At 34.4% G+C, this 23,973-nt stretch overlaps 1 protein-coding gene across 1 annotated transcript; it reads right to left on the bottom strand.

Annotated features, from left to right (window-relative positions):
* Positions 1-359: 359 nt before the first annotated feature.
* On the bottom strand, positions 360-3,234 carry LOC132614141 (uncharacterized). The gene is made up of 2 exons (XM_060328515.1): positions 2,892-3,234; positions 360-688 (listed from the first exon to the last, which is right to left on the bottom strand). The coding sequence occupies exons 1-2, from the start codon at positions 3,174-3,176 to the stop codon at positions 578-580; spliced, it is 396 nt and encodes a 131-aa protein (XP_060184498.1). The 5' UTR covers positions 3,177-3,234; the 3' UTR covers positions 360-577.
* Between the last annotated feature and the right edge of the window lie 20,739 nt (positions 3,235-23,973).

Here is a 23,973-nt window from a genome sequence, read left to right as displayed (position 1 = left end):
TCTTGTAAGGCGAAGGTCATAAATGAGATCCTTTTTCTTTTGTTGGGATATTGCTCTGCTCGCTATTGAACGTAAATCAAACCTACTATGAGGAAAGTGAGATTGTTCTGCTGTATCATCGAATCCACACAAGTGCAGCATAAATCCATTTTTGTTTATCAACCCATCTCATGTATTTAAAGGCAATTAATAAATTGGCTTCAAGGTACTCGAATTTTGCTCCTCGAGCTACAATATGAGCTACTTACCATGAACAACGTGATAAGAATGTAACCTTCCGATTTTCCAATATCATGTGCTCAAGAGCACCTTCTTTTAATAAAAAATACTGACTTACCATTTTGAATGAAGACACGAGCTTACAATAACTCATGCACACATCCACTTGCTTTAGCAATTGAAGAATTATCAAGAATGGCTAAAACACAGGTTGTACAAAATGTTGTCCAGCCAACTGATGTAGCTTGATTCGGGTTTTTACATTTAGTATTGTAAAACCAGAACTGTGACTTCAACACTTTACAAAACTCACATAAAGTCATAAACCTGCCTCCACAAGTATCATTCTTCTTTTTCTCTACTCTTGACCCGGAGGAGGTTCTTCATCGGATGGCTTCTTCTTTCCTCGACGCTCGTTCCATCTTGACCATGCCCACTTTAAAACAAAGAACCCTCCGATAGCATAAACCTGATTTCAGAAAGAGTGCAGAAAATTCAGGCAATAGAATAAGAAAAGGCAGCATATGAAGAAAGAAGCAAAATCTTGAGATATGCAGGGGCACCACATTTTGCTCGTCGAACACATGACGATTTACAATTTCCTCCTTTTCCTTTTTCTGGTTACACAATCCATTAGCTACTTAATTCCTCATCATTACACTATATTGACACAAATAAAGCTTGAAACTACACCAACAGAAAACACGAAAAGATCTAGAAATTTGGTCATCAAAGTTAGATCAGGAAAGATGTATATCAACCCCAGAGGCATACACAAATCGTGGCAACGCATACGTGAGAAGAAAAGCTTGCTATATAACTGACTTCCAACTGTCGTATTCAATACTTCTCTTCCTTCCTTTGATATCTCCCTTTGCATCGATATCAAATACAGGATCTTGTGTGCAAAGCTTTCACTTCATCCTTTCACAATTTAATGGTACGTATATCCACAGCAAGATCAATCTTGTGTGCAAAGCTTTCACTTCATCCTTTCTCATTTTGATGGTATATATAACCACCGCAACATAATTCATTTTTTTCTTTTATAACCGCGGTGTTGGGGCGAGCTCGCGTACCTCGATTAGTTCAACAGGATACCTGTCACCTCCCACCAGTAATAGGTACCAAGTAACTATGTCCACCAAGGCTAGAACAAATGGGAAGAAACCACCTAGTGCTTTGTCTGTGCTAGGATTTGAACCTGAGGTCCCACTTCATTGACAAACTAGGCCACACCCTTGTGTGTGGCAAAATAATTCATTTATGTTCTGAAACATATAATAGATGGTTCCACAGTAGTCCCACTCGTTCTCCCACATATGGTATCTGACACTACTATTTTAATTCGTATTCTAGCCTAGCTGTTGCTACTAGTCTGTCTTATTTATCCCATGTATGATATCAACACCACTCTTTTTCTCGAAGAACCAATGACAAATAACTGATTAATCAGTTGAAGTACTTATGTACCTCAGTGATTACAATGTTCTTTTCTCTTTCGAGGTCCGCAAAGTGTAAACTCCTCCCAAAAGGTGCTTAAGGTTGGAGAATACAAACTGCTTTCAATATTGTAAAATTAATATACAGTAACTATTTCCCAAGGCAGCCCGGTGCACTAAGTTCCCGCTATGCGCGAGGTCCGGGGAAGGGCTGGACCACAAGGATATGCAGCCTTACCCTAATTTCTGCAAGAGGTTGTTTCCACGACTCGAACCCATGACCTCTTGGTCCAATGGCGGCAACTTTATCCGTTATGCCAAGGCTCCCCTTCTCATTAACTATTTCCCAATAGGTCTGAAATTTCATGAAGATTGGTCTGACTGTAGGAATTCGTACTTTCGCCTAATCTCTCAGAAAACAAAGTTACATGGACCAGTGCTAGTATCATCAAATGCAAAATGTTAGTTTAAGAGGTGTCTAACTCAATTCTCCATCAGTGAGAAGTGAAAGCATAGTCTTAAGCAAAAAAAATATTCTTTTTTATAACTATAGTTGACCTTAACTATACACAAATTATACATAGCAACTCTGGAGTCATCTTAACCACCTGTTCCTGGACAATAATACTTCAAGTCATCAAGAAAGAATCAAACATCCAAAAAAAAAAAAAATCCTCAATAACAGAGGGAACTTATAAAAATAATCCGATTAGTTCCGCACGAAACTTTAAAATGTTAATTTAAACATATACACACCAAATACCAATATACTACTTCAAACTTAGTTATATGAATGGTTTAATGAATTTGAATTTGTAATAGTTGTATAGAAACCTATTATGAGATGATTTGAAGAAAAGAAATTGGAAAAGAGGAAAATAAATACCTTCCACAATTCAAATAATCAATCAATTATGAAAAAAAAATTGGAAAAAAGAGAAAATAAATTCTATGGACAAAAAAAAAAGGGAAAAAAAATTCTATGGAGAAACGGCTAAGTAATACTGCCTCCGTCCCATTTATGTGATACTTTTCGTTTCTCGACAGTCAGACGAAAATATCTTTGATTATGCCCTTTAAATAATATAAATTATTAACTATCATGACTTATAGTATTTTTTCTTTATGTAAATTATTTTTCAAAAAACTTAAATTGTATGTACAAATTCACGGTCAAATTAGACTCCGATTTGTGTCACATAAATTAGGACAAAGAGAGTAATAGAATACCTGCCACAAAACGACAGGGTTAGTATTGGGTTCAGTTCCTTCAGATTCAAGCTTCAAAGAAGTTTCCAAATCCTGTTTTGGAAACTTGACTACATCAGGTTTTTCCTCTTTTATAACTGAAACAGTTGGTTTGGGGTCTGAAGTAACTGCAGTGGTTTCTTCTATCTTCTTATTATTTGGTGGTGGTGGTTTGAAGAAGTCAAGAACACCACAGATAAATGACATAATTGGGTTTCCGGGTTTGTTTTGCTGATCATCGGAGCCTGTTGTTGTTGTCTCCGCCATGGTTAAGTTGTTGGTCACAATAGTGGAGTAGCACTAATTTATGAAGGGCAAAAAGAGTCACAAATTACGGGATTTTTGTAGAACACAAACAAACGGGTAACGGGTTATAGGCCCGGGTACTTTCTTTTTTGGGCTATTAACATATTTGGGCCTATTTTGTAAGGGCGTTATGCCATGAAAATCAAATAGTATTTTTTAACTTTATTTGGAATTTTGAAGTTGGAGTTGAATATGGAGTTGTGTTTGGTTATAGTTTTTGCAAAGAATATTTTGTTGTTTGAATGTAATGAAAGTGGAAACAGGATTTTAGGTGTTTTTCAAATTTTGAAATTTTCATGGCCGAACACTGATTTTCAAATAAAGTGGAAAAAAAAAATCCGGAAAAAAGTGAAAAATTCTTATGGCCAAACGGGTCCTTAATTTTTGCCTTTCAAATGGGCTGGTCTTTAATTGTAGTCCTTCAAACTCGAACTATACCTAGCGGGGCATAATATTTTTTTAAGGACGCTGATATAACTTGTGAATATTATGATGCTTAACTTAGGTCCCTCTAAACATAAATTCAATTTTGAAGGGAAAAAAATTAAAAATCAGCCCATTTGAAGGCCAAACCGTGCAATTACTTTATTACAACTGCTACATAGATATAGAACCAATTACTTCACCATGTCAAGAAGGAAAACTAGGAATATTTTTCAGAACAGCAAGCAAGGAAAGTCTTTCTACTTAAGAAAACTAGAGATGACGTAGTGTTATAATGTTCGGATTCTTCAAAAATATTAATTGGTTATATGTCGGATTCTTCAAAAATTATGTATTTTTGAAAGATCCAATACAGGTATAACAACATAGCTTTTGAATGATGAAACATGTACACATACAAGTTCGAACTCTTCAAAAAATATTAATGGCTACATACGTGTCGGATCCTCAAAAAATTATAATACTATATTTTAGAGGATCCGATGCGGACACGACATTACGGCCTTTCAAGAATTTGACACATATCAAACATTATTTTTGGAGCGTTAAAACAACATATAGCTCCTAACTTCATTTATAATGACAAGCTGCAGTTTAAGAGTTTGGTTCTAGTTATTTTAAAGACAACCCCACCATAGCCGTAAGGACATTAATAAAGTTTTTGAGTAGGCATTTAAAGCTCAGGCCTCTCTTTCCCAAAATGGATGTGGATAATTGTTAGTACTTTTTTCAATCACTACAATATATATTTGCTCATGCTCATGTATATCAATCGAGAAAAAAAAATGATATATGGCCCAGTGCGGAGGACAAAAATTAAAGACCACCAATTTGAAGGGCAAAAAGTAAAGACCAGTGCCTTTGAAGGGCAACCCGCACAAAAAAAAAAAAATTATTTGGTCGGGTCGACTCATAACGGCTGTTACATTACCTATGTTGACACCCAATTTTGTCCCTCCTTTATTTAATTTTATTCATTCGGGCTTCTAAATTTACTGACGAGCTAAATACTTTATTTTCACTATTCTATTTTTTATTTCACTACTATTATTTTCGCTACTTTTATTTTTCAACATTTACGAGCATTACTTTAACACAAATTTTAAATGATCGTCATCATTTCATTTTCGGGTTTGGACTCGTTAAATTAATTACAAGACAACACTTTGTTAAATCCCTATTTTCTACATATTTCACATAGTATATTTTGTACTGGTTATTAAGTTAAAAGCCCAAATAAATTAATTGAAGGAAGAAGGGATCAATATTTTTGGATCAACATTTGAGTCCAAATCAGCCCATATATTAAACAGCCAAATAAACAACCCACATTTTATCCACCTACCCAACCAGCCCAATTCCTATACTAATTACCCGACCCGGTTCAGCCCAACACCTTACCCGACCCGGTTCAGCCCAACACCTTACCCGATCCGGCCCACTTATATTTTCTAAAACCTAATCCCTTTCCCCTTCCCTTTCTCTTCACTCCCTTACCTGCCGTCTCCCCCTTCTCTCTCTCGCTCAACCTCTCTCTTCTCCCACGTTCCTCTCCACCATCGTCATCCCTCACGCCTGCTCCCTGCTCCTCACGTTCTCCTGTCCCCCACGCCTGTCCCCGCTCCTCTCTCTCATACGCTCCTCTTCATCCTCGCTCTATAAATAATGAAGAATTACTCAATTGAAAGGGGGATTCAGTAACTTTAGGGGACATTATTCAGTGTTTTCGAGGGAATTCCATGGTTTCCTAGACAGTTTTGGAAATTCAAAACCTTATTTCTGTTTGCTCTTTTATTATTTCGAAGTCGAGTCTATAGAAAATTCGGGGGATTCAACACCGATTAGGGATTGAACGTTGATTAGGGAGATTATTAGATACGGAGTATTGTTGTCACTAAGTCTTAAGCTTCTTTTATCCTGTTCTTGGTTTTATTAAAATCAGAAAATACTTTTTGTTGAAGATGCGAAATTTGTGACGAAGTTAAGTTCTTGACGATTTGATTAATTTTCATCGTTGCTCGGCGAGAATTTTAATTACGACGGAAGTACTTTAATTATTGACTCGAGTTGCGAACCTGTCGACGCAAGAGTAGATTCGAGACCTCGAGACCCACTTCACTGTACCCACAAAAGGTCGGTAAATCTCTCTTCATTATCTGTTTATTAGTAGCTTAAGTACTTTCCTATTTGTTTCATATGTTGAAGTGTTTCATTGGTTCGATAGTGTCACGACCCAACCCCGTAGGCCGTGACTAGTGCCCTACTTGGGCACCCTGACATACCTATCCATATCTGATCACATCCAAATAGCATATGCGGCCATAAGTACTATATGCCGTCTCAAATCATATCAAACTGTATCAGACACATTTTAACGCAACCATGTGCGAACGTATATATATATATATATATATATATATATATATATATATATATATATATATATCAAAAAGCCGGCAAGGCTGTCAAATGTATCAAAAGCCGACAAGGCTATCAAATGGCACAACGGCCCAAAACGCATATACAAAATGCACGCCGGCGAGGCTGCCATAACGAGTAGAATCATATAAACATAACTGTACATAGTAGGCACACACACCCACAAATACGTCTACAGACCTCTAACAGACCAAACGAATCATATGGCGGGACAGGGCCCCGCCGTACCCCTGAACGAATATATATACATACATGGCGAACAAAAATATATACCAAAAGATATGCTCTGAAAGGAGAAGAGCACTCCAACAGAAAAAAGGGGGTGTCCTAAACCGGTGGATCACCAAACTGTGCGTCTGTACCTGCGGGCATGAAACGCAGCCCCCCGAAGAAAGGGGGTCAGTACGAAATATGTACTGAGTATGCAAAGCAGAATGTACCGAAAGCAAATCTGAGATATAAACGAAATGGAAGTATCAAACATAAGTGCAAATCCAACATATCAAAATTTGTTTGCTTTCAAAAACATGTAAGTCATGCATCGGGTACAGAAGAATATGGTCGCCCACCCGTCGATGGCGCCATAACACAGCATAACACCAGAAAGTCTCAAATCTCCGTATCCCCGTCACATATCACATCACAACATAAAGCCATACACAGCATAACACCAGATATAAGTGGAACCCGACCCTCTTTTGCGAGTAGCTCGGTGAACCATAAACACAGCATAACTCCGGAGTATATTAAAATGCGCACGATAACAGAACCGGCCCGGGACTCGGCGAAGGGAATAACAGAATGCACGAGTAGAGTCGTGAGTAGTCATATGCATAAAATCATTATCATAACCTCAAACATAAGTAAAATGATCATACTTGCAAATCGAAGTAATAGTTATATCAAATTCTTTCAAAAGTTCTCCGAATTACATAAAAGAACGTCGCGGGACCCACGGACGGGTATTTATCCGAGTCGGGCCCGCCTATAGAAATCATACTCATCATAGGCCATGCAAACTCATACGAAAATATCAAAACAATCCGAGCCTTTATGCAAAAGATATGGCATTCAAAAATTTCGAAATTCTTTAAAGTGAAACCTTTTTGCGCAAAGTTCGGAAAGCGATTGTTTCAAATACATAAAGGTTCATATTTCATCAAATCATACATAAGAGTGCCAAGGAATATATATAGACCATATCATGCTCGGATTTCGGATTTGGAATTTCCTTAAGGCTCTAATCTAGCCTATGTAAAACTAAGGCATGCCAAAAAGAAAGGAGGTTGTTTTACATACCTCGTACGCACTCCAAGCAAGTCAATCTAAAGCTAGTACAAATCTACGCCTCGGGCTCCCCAAGGTCTACAAATACGCCAACGAATACCAAACATTAGCTAAGGGCCCTTAAGTCATTCATTAAATTCTACAGAAAATTCGGCAGCATTTCCCCTGTAAATAGGCCATCCCGAGAATTTAACTCGCTCAAAATCAACAACAACCAACCTAGCAACATCGATAATCAATTCGAAAGGCAAAATAATAATAGTAGCTCTCTTTTACACCATTCGACAACTTCCCAAATATTCGTTTCGACGGCTTACATTCAAGCCACAATATAGCTCATATATTCAACCCAAATCCTTACCAACAATATTGGAGGACTTTCTAAACAATTCGCATGACATTTCTAACAATCCGAAAATTTTTCTCCAATGTTGGCCGAAAACAGTCCCTAGCCGAGAGCAGCCGTCTTTTCACTTTTCTCATTTTCAAGTCATGTTTTGTATCACAATCCACAATATAACAATATCATTCTCATAAAATATACGAATTACATCGAACGTACAATAAGCCTTAGATCAGCCCCTACCATTTCAACATCATTCTTGAGTCACTAAACACTTATTTCCAACTAGAATTCATATCGACGATAACTAAAGCGCTAAGCAATATAAATGCGATCTTCGACATAATATAGGACTCACATTCGTCCATACTACACACATATATATGTTAATGGTTCTCATATATAAGAATTGCATTAAATGGACGAAGTTCTCCAAATCAGTCCGCAACGCTTACTATGTCAATTTGGGACATTAAATTCTCATTTCCAACATAGAAGTCATCACATTAACCATTACGACGCTAAGCGATAGCAATTCATGCTTTGCTTCAACTTGGGGCTATACTCGGCCACACTACACACATTTACATATATTGAGGATTTTTTTTCTCTTCCCCACTCTCCAACAATCTAACATGATATAAGAATTGATTCATAAATTCCATTTTCTACACCCATATACACGGCTAGAACACAATGCACACACTCCACTTCCAACATACTATATTTCACCAATTTCATCCATATTAACATACTACAACATGATAAACGTTCGCAACACAAAAGCAAGAGCAAAACATACCTTTGTTCTTCACCTCCACCAATAGGCTAGGGTTTGCAAATAGGCACAACTAATGGTTGGATGACCCAAACAATACTTCCATGCTACTTAGGGACTTCAATATAGTGGGTTTGTATCAAGGAAATATTTTTTTGAGAAGCTAAAAATGGAGTTGGTTTTCCTCCACTTTGGCCGAGAACTATGGAGTAGTTGCTCCTCACTTCTTGCTTTATTTCATTGCTAAGTTTAGAATGAGGAGAGATGACTTGAAAGTCATCTTTTAGTCCCACAAAAATATCTCCAAGTGTCTTGGCCCACACAATGTGTTGGACCAATTAAAATTGGCCACACAAGGTGTGGGACCATTTCAACTTGCACGGCCACCATGACATTTTGCACAACATTTTTAAATTCCAATTTTATGAATTGTGGTCCCAATTTTTCCTAAGTGTTCAATGCCAACAATTTCATATATAACTTATATCTCAAAATAAAATCAAATGGTCAAAAGTCCTGACTTCAATTCCCGGAATGGTCTTGGCCTTGAACTATCATAGTTAATCCGGGTTGTCCCAATGTATAAAAATACGGGACGTAACAGATAGGTAGCTGTTGGGTTGGTTTGATATTTCGTTAATATTAATAGATGATTGTGCCAGTTTCTGCTTAGACTCGGCTTATATACGTTCATATATGTTTAGCATATAAATTAGTTGGTTAGCTTAGCCTTAATGTGTGTTGATGTGTGTCTGTTTGAGTATCAGATGTAAGGGGGATAATTTGTTGGAATGAATGTGGTCATATTTGAACACCTCCTAGTTGATATCTGAACCATTGTTTAGTTGCTTACCTTATTAGTAAAAGGGCACTTGGTTATAGAAACTGAAATCATAATGGCTTGAGTATTCTCGAATGATATTACTTAACTTTGTTTGAACACCAGTGTATACATAATAATTTAACTATGCCCCATCTTAAAAGATGTGTTAGCCTATCAGTTAAAACATGAGGTCCTAAGATTAAACTGAGAGTCAACAAATGAAGATTTGTGCAGTTTCTTTAATGATCAACTGAATAAAAATGAACTAGGAATTGGTAACAAGCTTTGCACACCTTGTGTATAGGTTAAATCTCTGGTAGTTCTAGACAGTGTGTACATTAAATATGAGTTTGTAGAATGAGATTCCCTTCAAAGATGTTCTCTCCCTATTCAATCATCTAAGAATATGAATGAAATGACTTAGTTAAATGTGCAGTTGGCAAGATTAATAATGGAACAATAATGCTGGTAAAAGTCTGCCCTCTTCAATGTGTTGTCTTACAAAACTACTATGAAACTTATACATAGGATATACAGGTATGTGCAATGTTGAATATATTTTAGTGTATATTGCCCTGTATATAGGGTATTACATGCTTGTGCGTCTTCATTTGAGTCTTTGAAATAGAAATGTTGTTGCTACGTCGGGTTCTTCCTTTCGGGTTGCTGTCTGTACAAACCAGGCTGTTTCCATATAGCCGTCTGTTATCGCCGTTATTTACTACAACGAACCATCGATAGTTTGCTGTTATCTGGCTGAATCCCTGCTGCCATCTATCACTTTGGCCAAACATTGTTGACTAGTGTAGGTTGTTGCTCAATTGATATGGGCTGTTGCTCAATTGATATGGGCTGTTGCTCAGTTGCTTGCGTAGCTATTAAAACTCTTTGTGTACATCTGATCCGAACATGGATCCATTATGTTGGTTTAACTGCCATTCTCATTACATAATACGCCTTGTTTAGTTGAAAGCTGTTGGACCTATGCTATGATTCTACCTACACATACTGAGCCATATCACTTACATGAGGATTTCACATGACTAATTATAAGGAATTAAGTGTATCACGTGCCTAAGCCATTATATTTCACTTTCATGCACCTCTATTTTGTCTGAATCTATACATGTTTGTTCATTTGATCTCTGAGGATAGTTGTCTTTCTTATCAGCACCTTAACTGATATGATCAATGTAAGGACTGGCCTAATGGACCCTAAGATGTGTTTACCCTTTGTGAAGATTTAATTGGAACCTTGGTCCATATTAGTCCAATCTGTTTGTCTTACTGTCTAAACGTTATATAGAACTGCTATGTCCCTCTACAATTTGGTATTTGCTTTCTTGCATCCTGTAAGTGCTTCTACAAATGTCTACAATCACCCTAAGTGCTTGCTTTTCTTGTTATATGTTCAATCAGCCTCATGATACTTTACTTGATCCATGTTGCTGTTTGTTGACCATGTTTGCTGAACATTAAGCGCTTTTTCTTAAAATTGGTTAAGGCAGTTTAGGCACCTGACTGTATATTTACATAGAATATATACGCTCTGCCGATTTGTTTGAGTTTATATTTTATATGTTTTACCATTATCCATTGATCGTATACTAATCCTTTTCTTTTCATTTTTTATGCATGACATCTCGCATACGAGTCCAAGCGACTCGTCATCTCCCGCATTCGGTGTTGGGCCATAGCCCAACGTGATCTTCTCCTCTCTTGTCCAGCTTGCCCACAGCAACAAAAAAAAAAAAGACTTTCTGGGCCAAAGCCCGATAACAAAATAGGCTGCAGCAGCAGTCCTAAAAATGGACTGATCCATTTGCTCTTCTTTCCTTCTATCTTATTTTTGTTATGTATTTCTTATTTACCTTGTATGACTAACACTTTATTTTTGCCTTTTAGTTTATACGAATTATAGAGAATTAGTACGGGTAGTTGTAGAAACAATAAGTAGTCATCTTAAGGAAGAACTATTAGTAACTCCATCAGTTTTGTTTTCTTTTTATCTATTTTATCTATTTCTAAAATTGTTTATAATACTTATAGTATTCACTTATATTACACAATTGATCTTCAAAGACGCGAAGTCGCGAACATCTATTTTGAATTAAGGGTACGTCCTATTCTTATTATCTTAGAAAATTTTGAAATGTCACTAAGACGTAAGTATGAACTCATGTATACTTTATCAACAACCCTTCAAGTTTGAATCAATCACATCATTTTAGTTAGGCATAGTTAATAAACATAACAAAAAGGAGAAGGAAAAATCTCATCTTATCTTTATTTTTAAACAAAATTAGTTAATGTCTCCCCTTTTGAGTTATTTTCAAACATGTTTAAAACATTACACCATCCCGCGTTTTCTTCAATTTATTTTATGGCTGAACTCTTTTATGCAACTATTACTTTTCTACAAGTTTTATTTTGAATAACATTCTATTTCTATTTATGATTTCAGCAATACTTACAAATATGTTCTTTTTTCTATAATATTTGCACTTAGCTTAATTAATTCACTTAAGTCCGGTCGGTTAACCATTGTTAATGGGTCTTAAAAGATGCCTAATACCTTCCCTTTAGATTAATTGAACTCTTACCTAGAATCTTAAGTTTCGCAGACCTTAAACAGCGCTAACTTTAGAAAATAACTTTAATAAACTTTAGGTGTCCTAATTCACCATAAATAATTAGGTGGCGACTCCTTAAAATAAACAAAACATAGGAATCACCAATATGTTGTACTCTACTTTAATCCGGTTAAAATGGGGTATGACAACCTATAAACCCATTAATTATTATTCCACGTAAAACCCTAGAGTTAGCCTATATAAATATCATTATGGGTGTTTAAGAAAAGTCTTTTGGGCGAGGGTTTTCACATAAAAAATAATATGAGGTATTAATAGGCTGTGTTTAAAGGGAGTTCATCTTTCTCGTGAGGATTTCCAACGAAGGTGACAGAAAAAACCCCGTAAGTCTACTAAATTAATATTTGCTATTCAAATACTACACTCCTATTCTCCTCATATCCAACTTTTCTTCTTCTAAACCATTGGGTTCGAAGAGCAACAAAACCATAGTCCCCCAACAATGGAATACAGTTATTGCATATTTCAAGAACGGTTGGATAATTAAAGTTTTATAGTAGTTTCTTTTTAAATTCTAAAACGAAAAGACCTTCTTAAAGTTAAGGAGCTAGTGGAATAAAAATGTTTAATATGCTAAGAAGTATACTATACAAAGCGATCATTAGAACGAAGGAGCGCAATGAACAAAAAAGGATTGCTAGAGTTATATACTTTGAGTACGTATGAAACAACTGAAACGAGCGTTTGAATTACCATTTTTCTTCACTGTTTAGTGATTCCAATCACTACGCTGATGAGTTTTTTTTTTTTTTTTTCTTTTTCTGGGCTGAAGATTTTCTTAAATCATCTACTGACCATATCACCAAGAAAATAACACAACACACAAGAAATCTTTGCAGGGTCACAAAACATGCGGAGTGTTTTACATTGGTCCTTACGTAGCAGGTGCTTCAGTGTTACCGTCAAGGCTCTAGATCACATGCTTCTCGTTGCCAATGAGCAAACTCGAAGAGGCATGATACTTCACTTTATCTTACTTTTTTCCAATTTTATGTCCATATACTATTTATTATCATGCTTATAATTATTATTCTTGGACTGCACATATATTTTTTTTATTTTTCCGCTTACGACTTTTTTCATCAAAGCCCACCTTTTGTTTTGCACTTTGTACTTATAATCCTAGCAAGCATTAGGATTTTTTTGCGTTTTTCGCCTTTGATAGCTCTATCTAGAACTGAAACTTCTTGCAAAATTATCTTCATCGAAAGTAAAAGATAAAAAGAGTTAAAAAAGTCTTGTATAGTGTATTAACTTTTATATATCATCAAACAAAATTGATCAGCTATTACAGATTAGCATATAATTCACTTTAAGATTTTAATGTGATGTCTGCAACTCTGAATGCTTCTAAATATAAAGAAGGGGAAACTTAAATTGTTTGCAGAAAAATCATAGAGAAAAAATAAACACCTGATAGAGCAAGTTTAACAATATTTGAGGCATTGAAAAATTACTTCGGTAATTCTAATGATTTTGTTGAGAGAACAACATGGAAAAGTTAGACTTTGTTTAGCGTTATAAAAGGAAAGACTAACTAATTTGGTTAGAGTACAGTTAGTATTCTACTTGATGGTTGAACTTTTGTTATATAAGTTATGGTGGTAATCATTTAATTTACTTCACTACAAGAAAACCCTGAATTGCCAACGGATTTTACAAACGACCCAAATCCGTTAGTATATTAGTAACAAATTACTAACAAATTTGTAACTGATTTGTTATTCAAAATTTAGCAACAGATTTCTAACGGAATACCAACTAAAAATTTTCTAACTAAATAATTTAGTTGGTAAATATGGCGGGAAAAAGTGGCGCCTAATCTAGCAACTTTTTACCAACAGATTACCAACTGAAAAATCACCAACAGACACATTTCGTTGGTAATATTACCAACGGAGTATATATTGGTAGGTAAATATGGCAGAAAAACGGGGAATATAGTTTACTAACAATTTACCAACGAATTACTAACTAAGTAATTACCAACAAAAGGATTTTGTTGCTAATTTTACCAACCAATTAGGAATGCGTTGGTAAATTACCAATTGATTGTTATCTGTTGGTAACTTGCCAACGAATACTCAATCAGTTGGAAATTTTTACCAACTAATTAATTTTATGGTTCGTAGATTACTAACATATTATAATCAGTTGGTAACATACCAACAGGTTATTAATCGATTGGTAAAATTTACCAACCGATCCATCTTTAGTTGGTGATTTTACATACAAATGTCAAATATTGCTACCACCTGAGATCAAATTTGTTGGTAAATTACAAACTGATATTGAAACAGTTGGTAAATTTACCAACGAGAAGGTTAAATTGGTTGCTAAATTACCAACCGGAGCTAAAACGGTTGGTAAATCAAGAAATGCTAAATCAATTGATATTTTTGATGAATTTAGCATTTGGTGGTAACTTTAATGATGGATTCTAAATCAATTGATGTTGGACCGATATAGAATTTAGTGGTTAATATATATTTACTTATCTAGTTTTATTGTACAATACGTTTACGAATATTATTACTAATTTCGTCAGAACGAATGGACTTACCATGATTCGTTCTTTAATTCTTTTATGAAAGAAAAAAAATAATACATAGATACCAGTAATTTATTTCTTTTGTTATTCCCAACATGCCAATATTGACACTAATGATATGTAAATATTTCAAAACAACTATTCAGTCTAGAGTTTCTAAAGCTCATCGTAAGGCTCGTTTGAAAACCCGTTATCAAAATTTCAAATCATTCATTTTAGCTATGTTAATAGTTCTACATTATCGATTAATAGAGAAGAAAATTGATTTACCAATGGATCGCTAAATGCTATGGTTCTTACATATAATTTCTGAATTTATTCAGAAGTAATACACGAAAACATGCACCTCTCTTTTCTAGTTATTATGGAAAAGGAAACAACTTATTGGTTTAGCCTATGCTTGAAATAAACAACTTGCACACACTCCCTTGTAAAGAAAAAACACCAAGCACTAACACTTAAATTTAGTGTTAAAATTACCGGTATTAAAGTCCTGAAATTTTGACATACGGCCAATGGCCCACAGAAATGAAAGAATCGATTGCGTTTTTCATGTAATATCATCTTATAAATAGCTAAAAATTCGAGTGGAGTTCTTTTTATGGCATCTCACCCCTCTTTTTATTTTTTATTTTTGAAATTGGGTCAAAAAATTTAAAGATATTCGAGTTAATTAGTTATATATTATGAACTAATGACTAGCTTTTTTATTGGTTATTGGACCGTTAACACTTCTTAAAAGAGTTTTCCTTGGACTATAAATTGAAATGATAGAAGTGAGTCAGTATACTAATTCATCATCCACAAAGAAGCCCGCCGTGTAGGTTCTTTTCTCAAATAACAATTACTTAAGAGGAAATCATAATAGAATTTGAAAAAGCAAATGACAATAAGTCGAAGATAGTAAAATATAGAAAATATATTTATTTTCATATTTCTAAGCTAAGATTAAACAAAAGTCTTCGAAAATAAAAGTAATACTACAATCAGTTCATAAATTGTTAAAGCTTCCATAAAACTAGACTAAGTAATAGAGTACCTCATATTTTTCCCTCTGCCTCAAGTTCTCTCACGATACCCTCCACAGCTTAACCTGCAACAGTCCATTGATCAATTCCAGGTCCAATAAAAGCAAGTATAAATCAGTGGATTCATTATAAGTTCCTTGTACAAAAAGAAATAGTTAATTGATGATAACAATCGACCAATGATATTTGGCACAAATATCTATAGTTTCGTGTCGCTTTCCCTCTAAAACTTAGTACTTTACTTGCTTTCTTGAAGACAAAATCGTAGTATCCGGGCTTATGTTGTAATGTTTTGTGAATAGGTGCAACGCAGCCATTTGGAGGAGAAATGGGCAATTTGGTGGGCTTTTTGGAAGCTTTGGCATCTGATCGTGGCGACTGAGAAGCAGAAACAGTAGAGAAGAAGTGACGAATTGAAAAATTGGCTATCCATCGGCATCGCGGAACAAAAGCAAAGGAATTCTATCTCTGATCAAATTGCACAATCATGCTTTTCATCCGTATCGCGGGGAGAAAGCGGACAAAACAAGCTCCTGACCAAAATTCACAATCAGGATTTTCTTCGGCATAGCGGAAGCAGGCTCGCGCGATCCATCTGCATCGTGGAAGGATAGCATGGTTATACGCAACTTTCCCATTTCGATCGGGATTAGGTTTACTTATTTTTTGTTTTAACCCTAGGCTATATATAAATGTTTTATTGGCTGTAAACGGTGTGCTGGGATATTCTAAGACTTGGAAGCCACCGTTCTACTTTCTCCCTAGGTTTATTTTATTTTCCATCTTTTCAACCCTACTTTCTTCATGAATTCTTGTTGTTCATTGAGAATCATGAGTAGCGAAACTTCTTAATTCTGGGGCTATGGAAAAAGACATGATAGTTGGTTTGACAACAATTTCTATCAATTAAATTTCCATATTTTGGGTTGCTTATTTATTCTTGTGCTTAATTGTTTGATTATCTGGTCAATAATTAAACACTATCTGTGGTGCATGAATTGGACTTGAGAAAGGGAATTCATGTACGTAATAAGAATAAATATAGTTTATTCGATTTAATCGTTTCGCTACTGAGGATTTAGATATACCCTTTAGCCCTACTTAGTTGAATACGGAGAATTAAATGCATTCTTGTTACCTCTGATAACCATAGAGATATAAGCGTTATAGTCACATCTACAGGCTTGTGAGTAGGTTGAGAGAATATCATAAAGTTATAATTAACTCGTCAACTAGTAACCCAGGAAATAAGATAGGTAGAATTGTCAGAAAATCAACTGGATTGTCGAAAGCCATGACCCTAGAACTTTCTCTCATCTGATAAATCTTACAGTCATTGTCAAAATATTCTCAGTCACAAAAACACCAATCATGACTTGTTTCTTTTCAGTTTTAGTTTAGTTACAACAAACACTTTGATTTTCACTTTCTTGAATAGTTTGATTCGAATTTGAATTAGTTTAACAGTAGAATCTAAGTCTCTGTGGGATCGATATCTGAACTTAAAAGTTCTATATTACTTCTACGACCACATATACTTGTGTGTGCATTTGGGAGCAACAACCAATGAAAACTTAACTATTTTCTCGCTAGGATTCATGAATGAAGAACTTCGGATTGAAGTCTGAATTGTTAGAGCTACTTCAATATATATATATATATATATATATATATATATATATATAACTTTTTAGCCACATAGTCGTCGTGAACCCATATGTATTTCGTTCTTCTATTCTTTGGTTCGAATTGTTAGTTAAATTATTTGATTGATTTCATCTATTTATTCATTCAATTCACATGTGTAAGGGGTCGAAAGCACTTCTAGTCCATTTGAATCCCCTAGGATAGTAGGAAAAAAGAAATATATTTTTATTTCATTTCGTATATAACTAGAACTAGTCGATATCTAATGTCACACTCCAACATTACAAGTGAACAAATATGAATCCTTTTTTTTTTCAAACTACATTTAATTTTTTTGAGTCACAGTCTCAAGGCTTGTTCGACAGTTCGAGTATAGACACGCTGAAATTTGAAGATGAGACTTCAATTTGTAGATTGATTTTATTGCACCAGTTTCTTTTGACCAATAGTCTAAATACCAAAGTGGTCCCTTAATAATAGCTTCTAATGTAAAATCAAGAGATCCTTTCATGTCGAATAAGCATCTTGTTCCTGATTTTGTGCCCCTTTTTCTCTTATCCCAAAATCTTTCAACTTTGCGTGTCTGGAATGGAGAATTCACATCTCATCGAATGAGTTTCCAAAATGACGAGCTACTTGATTCTTTCGAAACTAGACTCAGAGGACTACATCATGTCAAAAGTAAAAGCAAAACTCTTTCTAGATTAGCTAGAATTAAGTTATAATGTTTATCTACACGTTTGGCCTGTCGAGCTCACAACTTTGCATACTCTCTACCAAAAAATCATATCTCAATATAGGAGCCTTAAATCACGAGCAATTTGATTTGTAGAAACTAGACATCCGAGACTGTAACATATCAAAACAAAATTCAAAATCCTTCTATATTGGCTGAAATTAATTGTTGAAGTTGATCTACACGTCTGCCATGTTTATTTCACAGCTCTGCACTCTCATAAAAATAAATTATTTTGTTTGCTATGAGAAATAAATTAAATAGTTGACCCATTCATTGTGAAATTAAAATACGTAGTGTAGTGTTTTTACATGGTTGATTTAATAATACTAAGTATTTTAATTAGGTGTTCGTCTTTGCATATTCAGACGACAACCAATGATTATAATTTTTTGTATTAATATTAATTTCATCGTACATCCGAACTTTAAAAAAATTAGCTATAAACTTTTTTTGGACTTAATTTGTATTTTTAGTTCAAAAAAATAATTTAGTGCAGTTAAAATACTAAGTGCAATTAAAATTTTACTACTCTTTTATAATAATTTAATAACCAAGAATCCATGTATAAGTCATTTAACTAGTTACCAGTAATATAATATAAGAATCTTAAAAAGAAATTGCAAAACAGAGCTCCAAATCAGATACGAAAGAAGTCAAAGTGTCCACAGGAAAAAGGAAAATTAAGAAGAAGCAGAGAAAAAAGAAAAAAAATGCCGCCTAAACTCTCCACCTCCTGAATTATAGAGACCCTCGCGCCGTTATTTCAGTTTCTTATTCTCCAATTTCAGCCCACGTTCACGATGCCAGTACTTTTATGTAAATCCTCAAGCTGTACTATCCCACAATCTGCCTGTCACTCTTGGATTCTCAGTTCCACATTCCTTTCTACTAACTGGCAAGTAGTCTTTATCAATTTTATTTTCCTCTTTTTTGTTTGAATCCATCCGTCCATAGGGTATCTTCTGATGTGCTTTATTTGTTTGGTTAATATATAGGATTTATTTAATTTGTGTTGATGGTTCTAGATTAAAAAAAGATAGAATATATGGCTACCTGTGTTTTTGAATCCCCTTGATAAGGAGAATTATCTAAGATAGTCGTGAAGTGGCTTCAGGAGTTCTGTTAGGTTTACAATTTTCGAGCCACCTGTTACATAAAACTTAATTTCTCCAGTTTGTTTCCCCCCCCCCCCCCCCCCCTAGTTCCTTGTTTAAAAACACAAAGACCATTTTCCGAAAAGCAGAGGAACATTAGACCTTTTTTGGGTGGAAACATTTGTCTTACTGCTTAATTGTATATTGTACCCTTTTTTACTATCCAAAGATTTCATAAATTATGTTGCTCTTTTGAAACAAACTGAAAATAGACTGCTTATATTGAACACTAAACTGGGATTACAAATGATAGTAAGTAAATCCAACAGAATCTAAGAAGAAAGGGAAGAGAATTAGACTGATACATAATTGGGATGAGGAAGTTACAGAGCAGGGAGATGAGAACCCTTAATTAGACTGTTATTTTTGTTGAGTAAAGTACTGTCTGCTACTTGATTCAGTGTTTGTTCTTAATAATGTGAAACCAGATAAATGTTGAGTACTTTAAGGATAGTGAGTGGATGTGCTTTAGAAGGAGATTTTGTCTGAAGGAGATTTTTTCTGTTGCCTTCTTATTTTTCTGTGAGAAGGTTCAGTTTGTGTTCTTATTTTCTGCGTGATAAGCTTTAGCTGTGGATACTAAACTCTGACTGTTCTATCAACTTGCTGTTGAGGTGCTGTTTAGAAAAAGAAACATTTGACTAGCTTGCTATTGAACTGTTGTTGAAAGAATGTATACTTTAATTGCTCTTCATTTATAACAGTCATTTCATATTTTCCATTCCTTCCAGTCGTTTAAACTTTGAAACTTCCCACTTCCTAGGAGAGTAAAGATTTTATTGAGAATTAAGTGTAATAGAATGAATCAGATAGACCATTAGTCAATGCTCTGACATGTTATAAGTTATTATAAGCCTTTTAATTTGTTAGCATTTTGATTTAGTCTATAAGACTGTTCTTGATGGTTTTTTCTTTTAAAAAAAATTACTATTATAGAATTCATATCATATTTTTTGCTTTGAGGATGCTATAATGTCTAAAATCACATCTGCATCTCAACTTGAAGATGGAGGTAGTGAGCCTCCTACAGTTGATTTCTCACAAATTTATTTGGATGAATTTGGCTGGGTTAAGAAGCCGTGCATTTATGGTCTTGGTTTTCTCAAACACCTTTCTACGGACATGTTGGTGCATCATCCTCTTCAACATCTCGGCCTCCAGATCTAGACTTTGATGCTTGGGTGACTGAATGTGTTGGACAACGTATGCAAGCAATGAAGGAAGACATGAGAGCAGAGATTAGACAAGAAATGGGAAAAGAAATGCGACAAGAATTGCGTGAAGAAATGAGACATGAAGTGCAACAAGAGGTGCAAGAGCAAGTTGATCAAATACTCCAAGCACTCATGTCGCTCATCCTAGCTAGCTTACCTACACCTCCTTCTCGTAGATGTGACTCGTCGTCAAATAATGACAAGAGTCCTATTTAAAATTATTTTAGAGTCTTTTACGTTAGATACATTTTGGATTGTTTATTAACTTTACGGTGGATGTTATTGTTTATAAAATAGCTACTGTTTTTGTTTTATTTTAGTTTTTTAGACTTTTCAAAGCTTTAAATTAATATGAATATTTAAAATGACAATTTTAATGTTGAATTACTATTCGGTTAGTAATATTTCCTAACAGGTTTAGAATCTGATATTAAACTTTCTAACGAATTACTAATGGAATTTTTCTATTGCTAACAAATTACTAACGTAATAATAACCATATTTACTAATGAATTTGAAATTTGTTGGATTACCAACAGATCTTTTTCGTAACTAAAATTACTAACGGATTACCAATGTATTTTGAAAATAGTATGACCGGACTTACCAACCAAGTTGTTATGTGTTAGTATAGTTTCTAACGGGATACCAATGACACTTTTTCTGTTAATACATTTACCAACCAATTACAAACGAAATTTGAATAATAAATGACCAAATTTACTAACCTGTTCTCTGTCCATTAGTAAAGTTACTGATTGAACACCAACTGAATTTTAGTTAGCAAAGTTACCAACGGAAATCATAGAGTCAAGATTCATAAATTGCCAACAATTTTTTTGTGGTTTTACCAACCGAATTTTAGTTGGTAATGTTACCAACGATATCAAATTGGTTGGCAAAATTTACCATCGAGCCTTTTAGTAACGGATCAATATCCGTTGGGAATCCGTTGATAATTCAAATTGCCAACTGATTTTGTCAATTTACCAACTAAATTTGTTGTTGGTAATTTGGATTTTTTTTGTAGTGTGCTTGATGGCGTAACACATTTTATCCACTCATAATGCACAAAATTTCAATCAAAGTTTTCGGATTCGAGCCAACTTTGAGTATGAGGCGTCTTTGTTAGGGAGTGGTTTACCCCAAGTGGGGAGACTTCCCGACAATATAATCAAGGTTTGATCGAGTCCTAATGTGGGTAACTAAAACCAAATATGACCCCACCCCAAAAAAAAAAAAAAAGTTTGGCCTTTTCCTTTTTTGCACTAACGTGGACTCCCAATATTGAAATCATACAGTCAGGTTCTAGTCATTTAGAGACATTGCAGGTTAGCATTAATATTGAACTGTACTTTTTTCTATCATTCAGTTTTGTCTTCTTTACATTCTTTTAATCTTCTATATATGTCGATTTCTTTTTTGGCATAGTTAAATATAATTATGTGGTCGTGCTTCATGAAAAATATAATGTATTTGGCTTGGATATATACAACATGACTAATGATTCCTTTACGTATATATTCTTTTGTTTGCTCTAACATTATCCAGTAACTTATGAAGACAACAATGTGCATTTTGGAGGAGATCAATGCCGCAATAATGCTTTATGGGGTATGTATTAATTGGATTCGAGCCTTGAGTATTGTTGCTTCATTTTTAACAACATTAATGTTGTCTTGTTCGAAAAAGATATTTAACAAATTATAGATTTTTATACTTTCATTCTCTTGGTTGTGTTATTCTTTTTCACTAAATAAAGTTTTTTTTCTAAAATTAAGAAGTAGAAAAATACAAAGAGTAGAGGGAGGCTATACCAATGCCTCTAGAGATCAAAGTCAGGAAAAGATACTGTAGTATAACTACATAGATTTGGCTGAGCGGCCAAATATGTAGCTTCCCCAAGATAATATATCCTAAATTTATTTTGCATTTTGAGCATATTATGTAAAACGGATATGTGATTAAATTTGTCTCAACAAGAAATGACGGTTTTCTCCCATCCAGGTCTGATTTTTTTTTTTTTTTTTTTTTGCCTGAGCTGTATTTTGGAGCATATTTGGTATATTGATGTTGAGATGATTGAAAGTCCCCTTCACATGTTGTTGTTCAATTTCACAACTTGTGCTTCTCTACAGATTAATTGTCCGCTAAAGAATCCGTTAATCCTATTTAGGGATGAAGTAGCGACAGATTATCAAAAACTATGGTCGCTACGAGCTATTTAACGCAGATTAGCAATGAAACTCGTAGTTAAATTCAGATATTTTTTAGTGACAGTCAAGGTACCTTAGCTTGCTTATTATGGTCTTTGCAGTCGAACTTCTCTATAACGGTTTTGTCCAAATATTTTTGACTGTTATGGCAAAATATTATTATAGAGAGCATATAATATAACATAACATGAAAGTCTTTTTCAAAGAAAACTTAACTGTTATAGAGGATGATTGTTACAGAGAGATCTAATTGTATATACTTTGTGTTTTTTATTAGGTTTGGCATTGCAAGGAGCTATAGCAATAGCTCTCACTACCAGCGATGCTCTATTTCCTCCTGGAACTAATATTAATGATGTGCCTCCCTGTTTATGTGATGAATGTAAAAAAGACCTGGACAGTGCTTCTGCAAGATTCTTCTCCAAATCTTGGATGCTTCTGAAAATCCTTGCTAATTATGGTTTGTAGCCACTTAATTCTTTTATTGATTTTCAATTGTATACACGGTTAGTGTAAATAATTTTTACATCATTAGGTCATCTTTACCCTGTTAGACCAAGTAACATATTTTGTTTTCAAGATTTCAAATCTCACATTTTAAGGAGGCTAACTTTGTGCATACCCCTTGGATCATGGCCTGACAATATAAATAATTATTTGCACCGACAGTGTATAAAATTTATAACATGTTTGGCCAAACTTTCAAAATCTGCTTATTTTGAAAAGTGCTTATTGTTAGAATTGTTTTTTGAAAAAGTATTTTTAGAGAGTAGCATTTTGTGTTTGGTAAATCTATTCGAAAAACGCTTTTACCGATATTAGAGCAGTAATTTTGTGTTTGATCAAGGTTCCAAAAGTGCTTCGGGGAAAAAACTGTTTTTTTCAGCTTCTGAAAAACAGTTTCTGCTACTAATTAATCAAAAACACTTTTTTTGTCTTCTAAAAACAAGGCAAACAAACTCTCTAAATAAGCACTTCTGTCTTCCAAAGAGCTTGGCCAAAAGGACTATTAAACTCATTTGTATTAGGTTTGGCATTGCAAATATCTTCAGCATTAGTTATTTATTTCTTGCTCAAATTAATTTTAATTCTGTGACTTTTGTTTATGTGATGAATTAATGTAAAGTCAAGGATAATGCTTCTTTAAATCCTGCAGCACCTGCCAGAAAAGTTGCTGATATTACATCACGTGAAGAATTGACAATACGTATAATCGTATATATCAATTAGGAGCATTATTTTTCATCATTTGCTGGTTTAATTAGTTATAATGAAATGCTACAGTAGATTAGTTGTTAGAATATTATTCCCTGATAAGTTGCATAATGTTCTCAAATGCGAATATGCTTTAATAAATCATCATTACCCTATTTTTTTAGTACTGCAGGCATGCAATGTTCCCATTCTGTCACTAATTCATCGCTAAATAGGATTAACGACA

Source organism: Lycium barbarum, chromosome 10, assembly GCF_019175385.1.
Source record: "Lycium barbarum isolate Lr01 chromosome 10, ASM1917538v2, whole genome shotgun sequence".
Lineage (NCBI taxonomy): Eukaryota > Viridiplantae > Streptophyta > Magnoliopsida > Solanales > Solanaceae > Lycium > Lycium barbarum.
The sequence above is the reverse complement of the archived record's forward strand: the minus strand, read 5'-3'. Positions and strand labels throughout refer to the sequence as shown.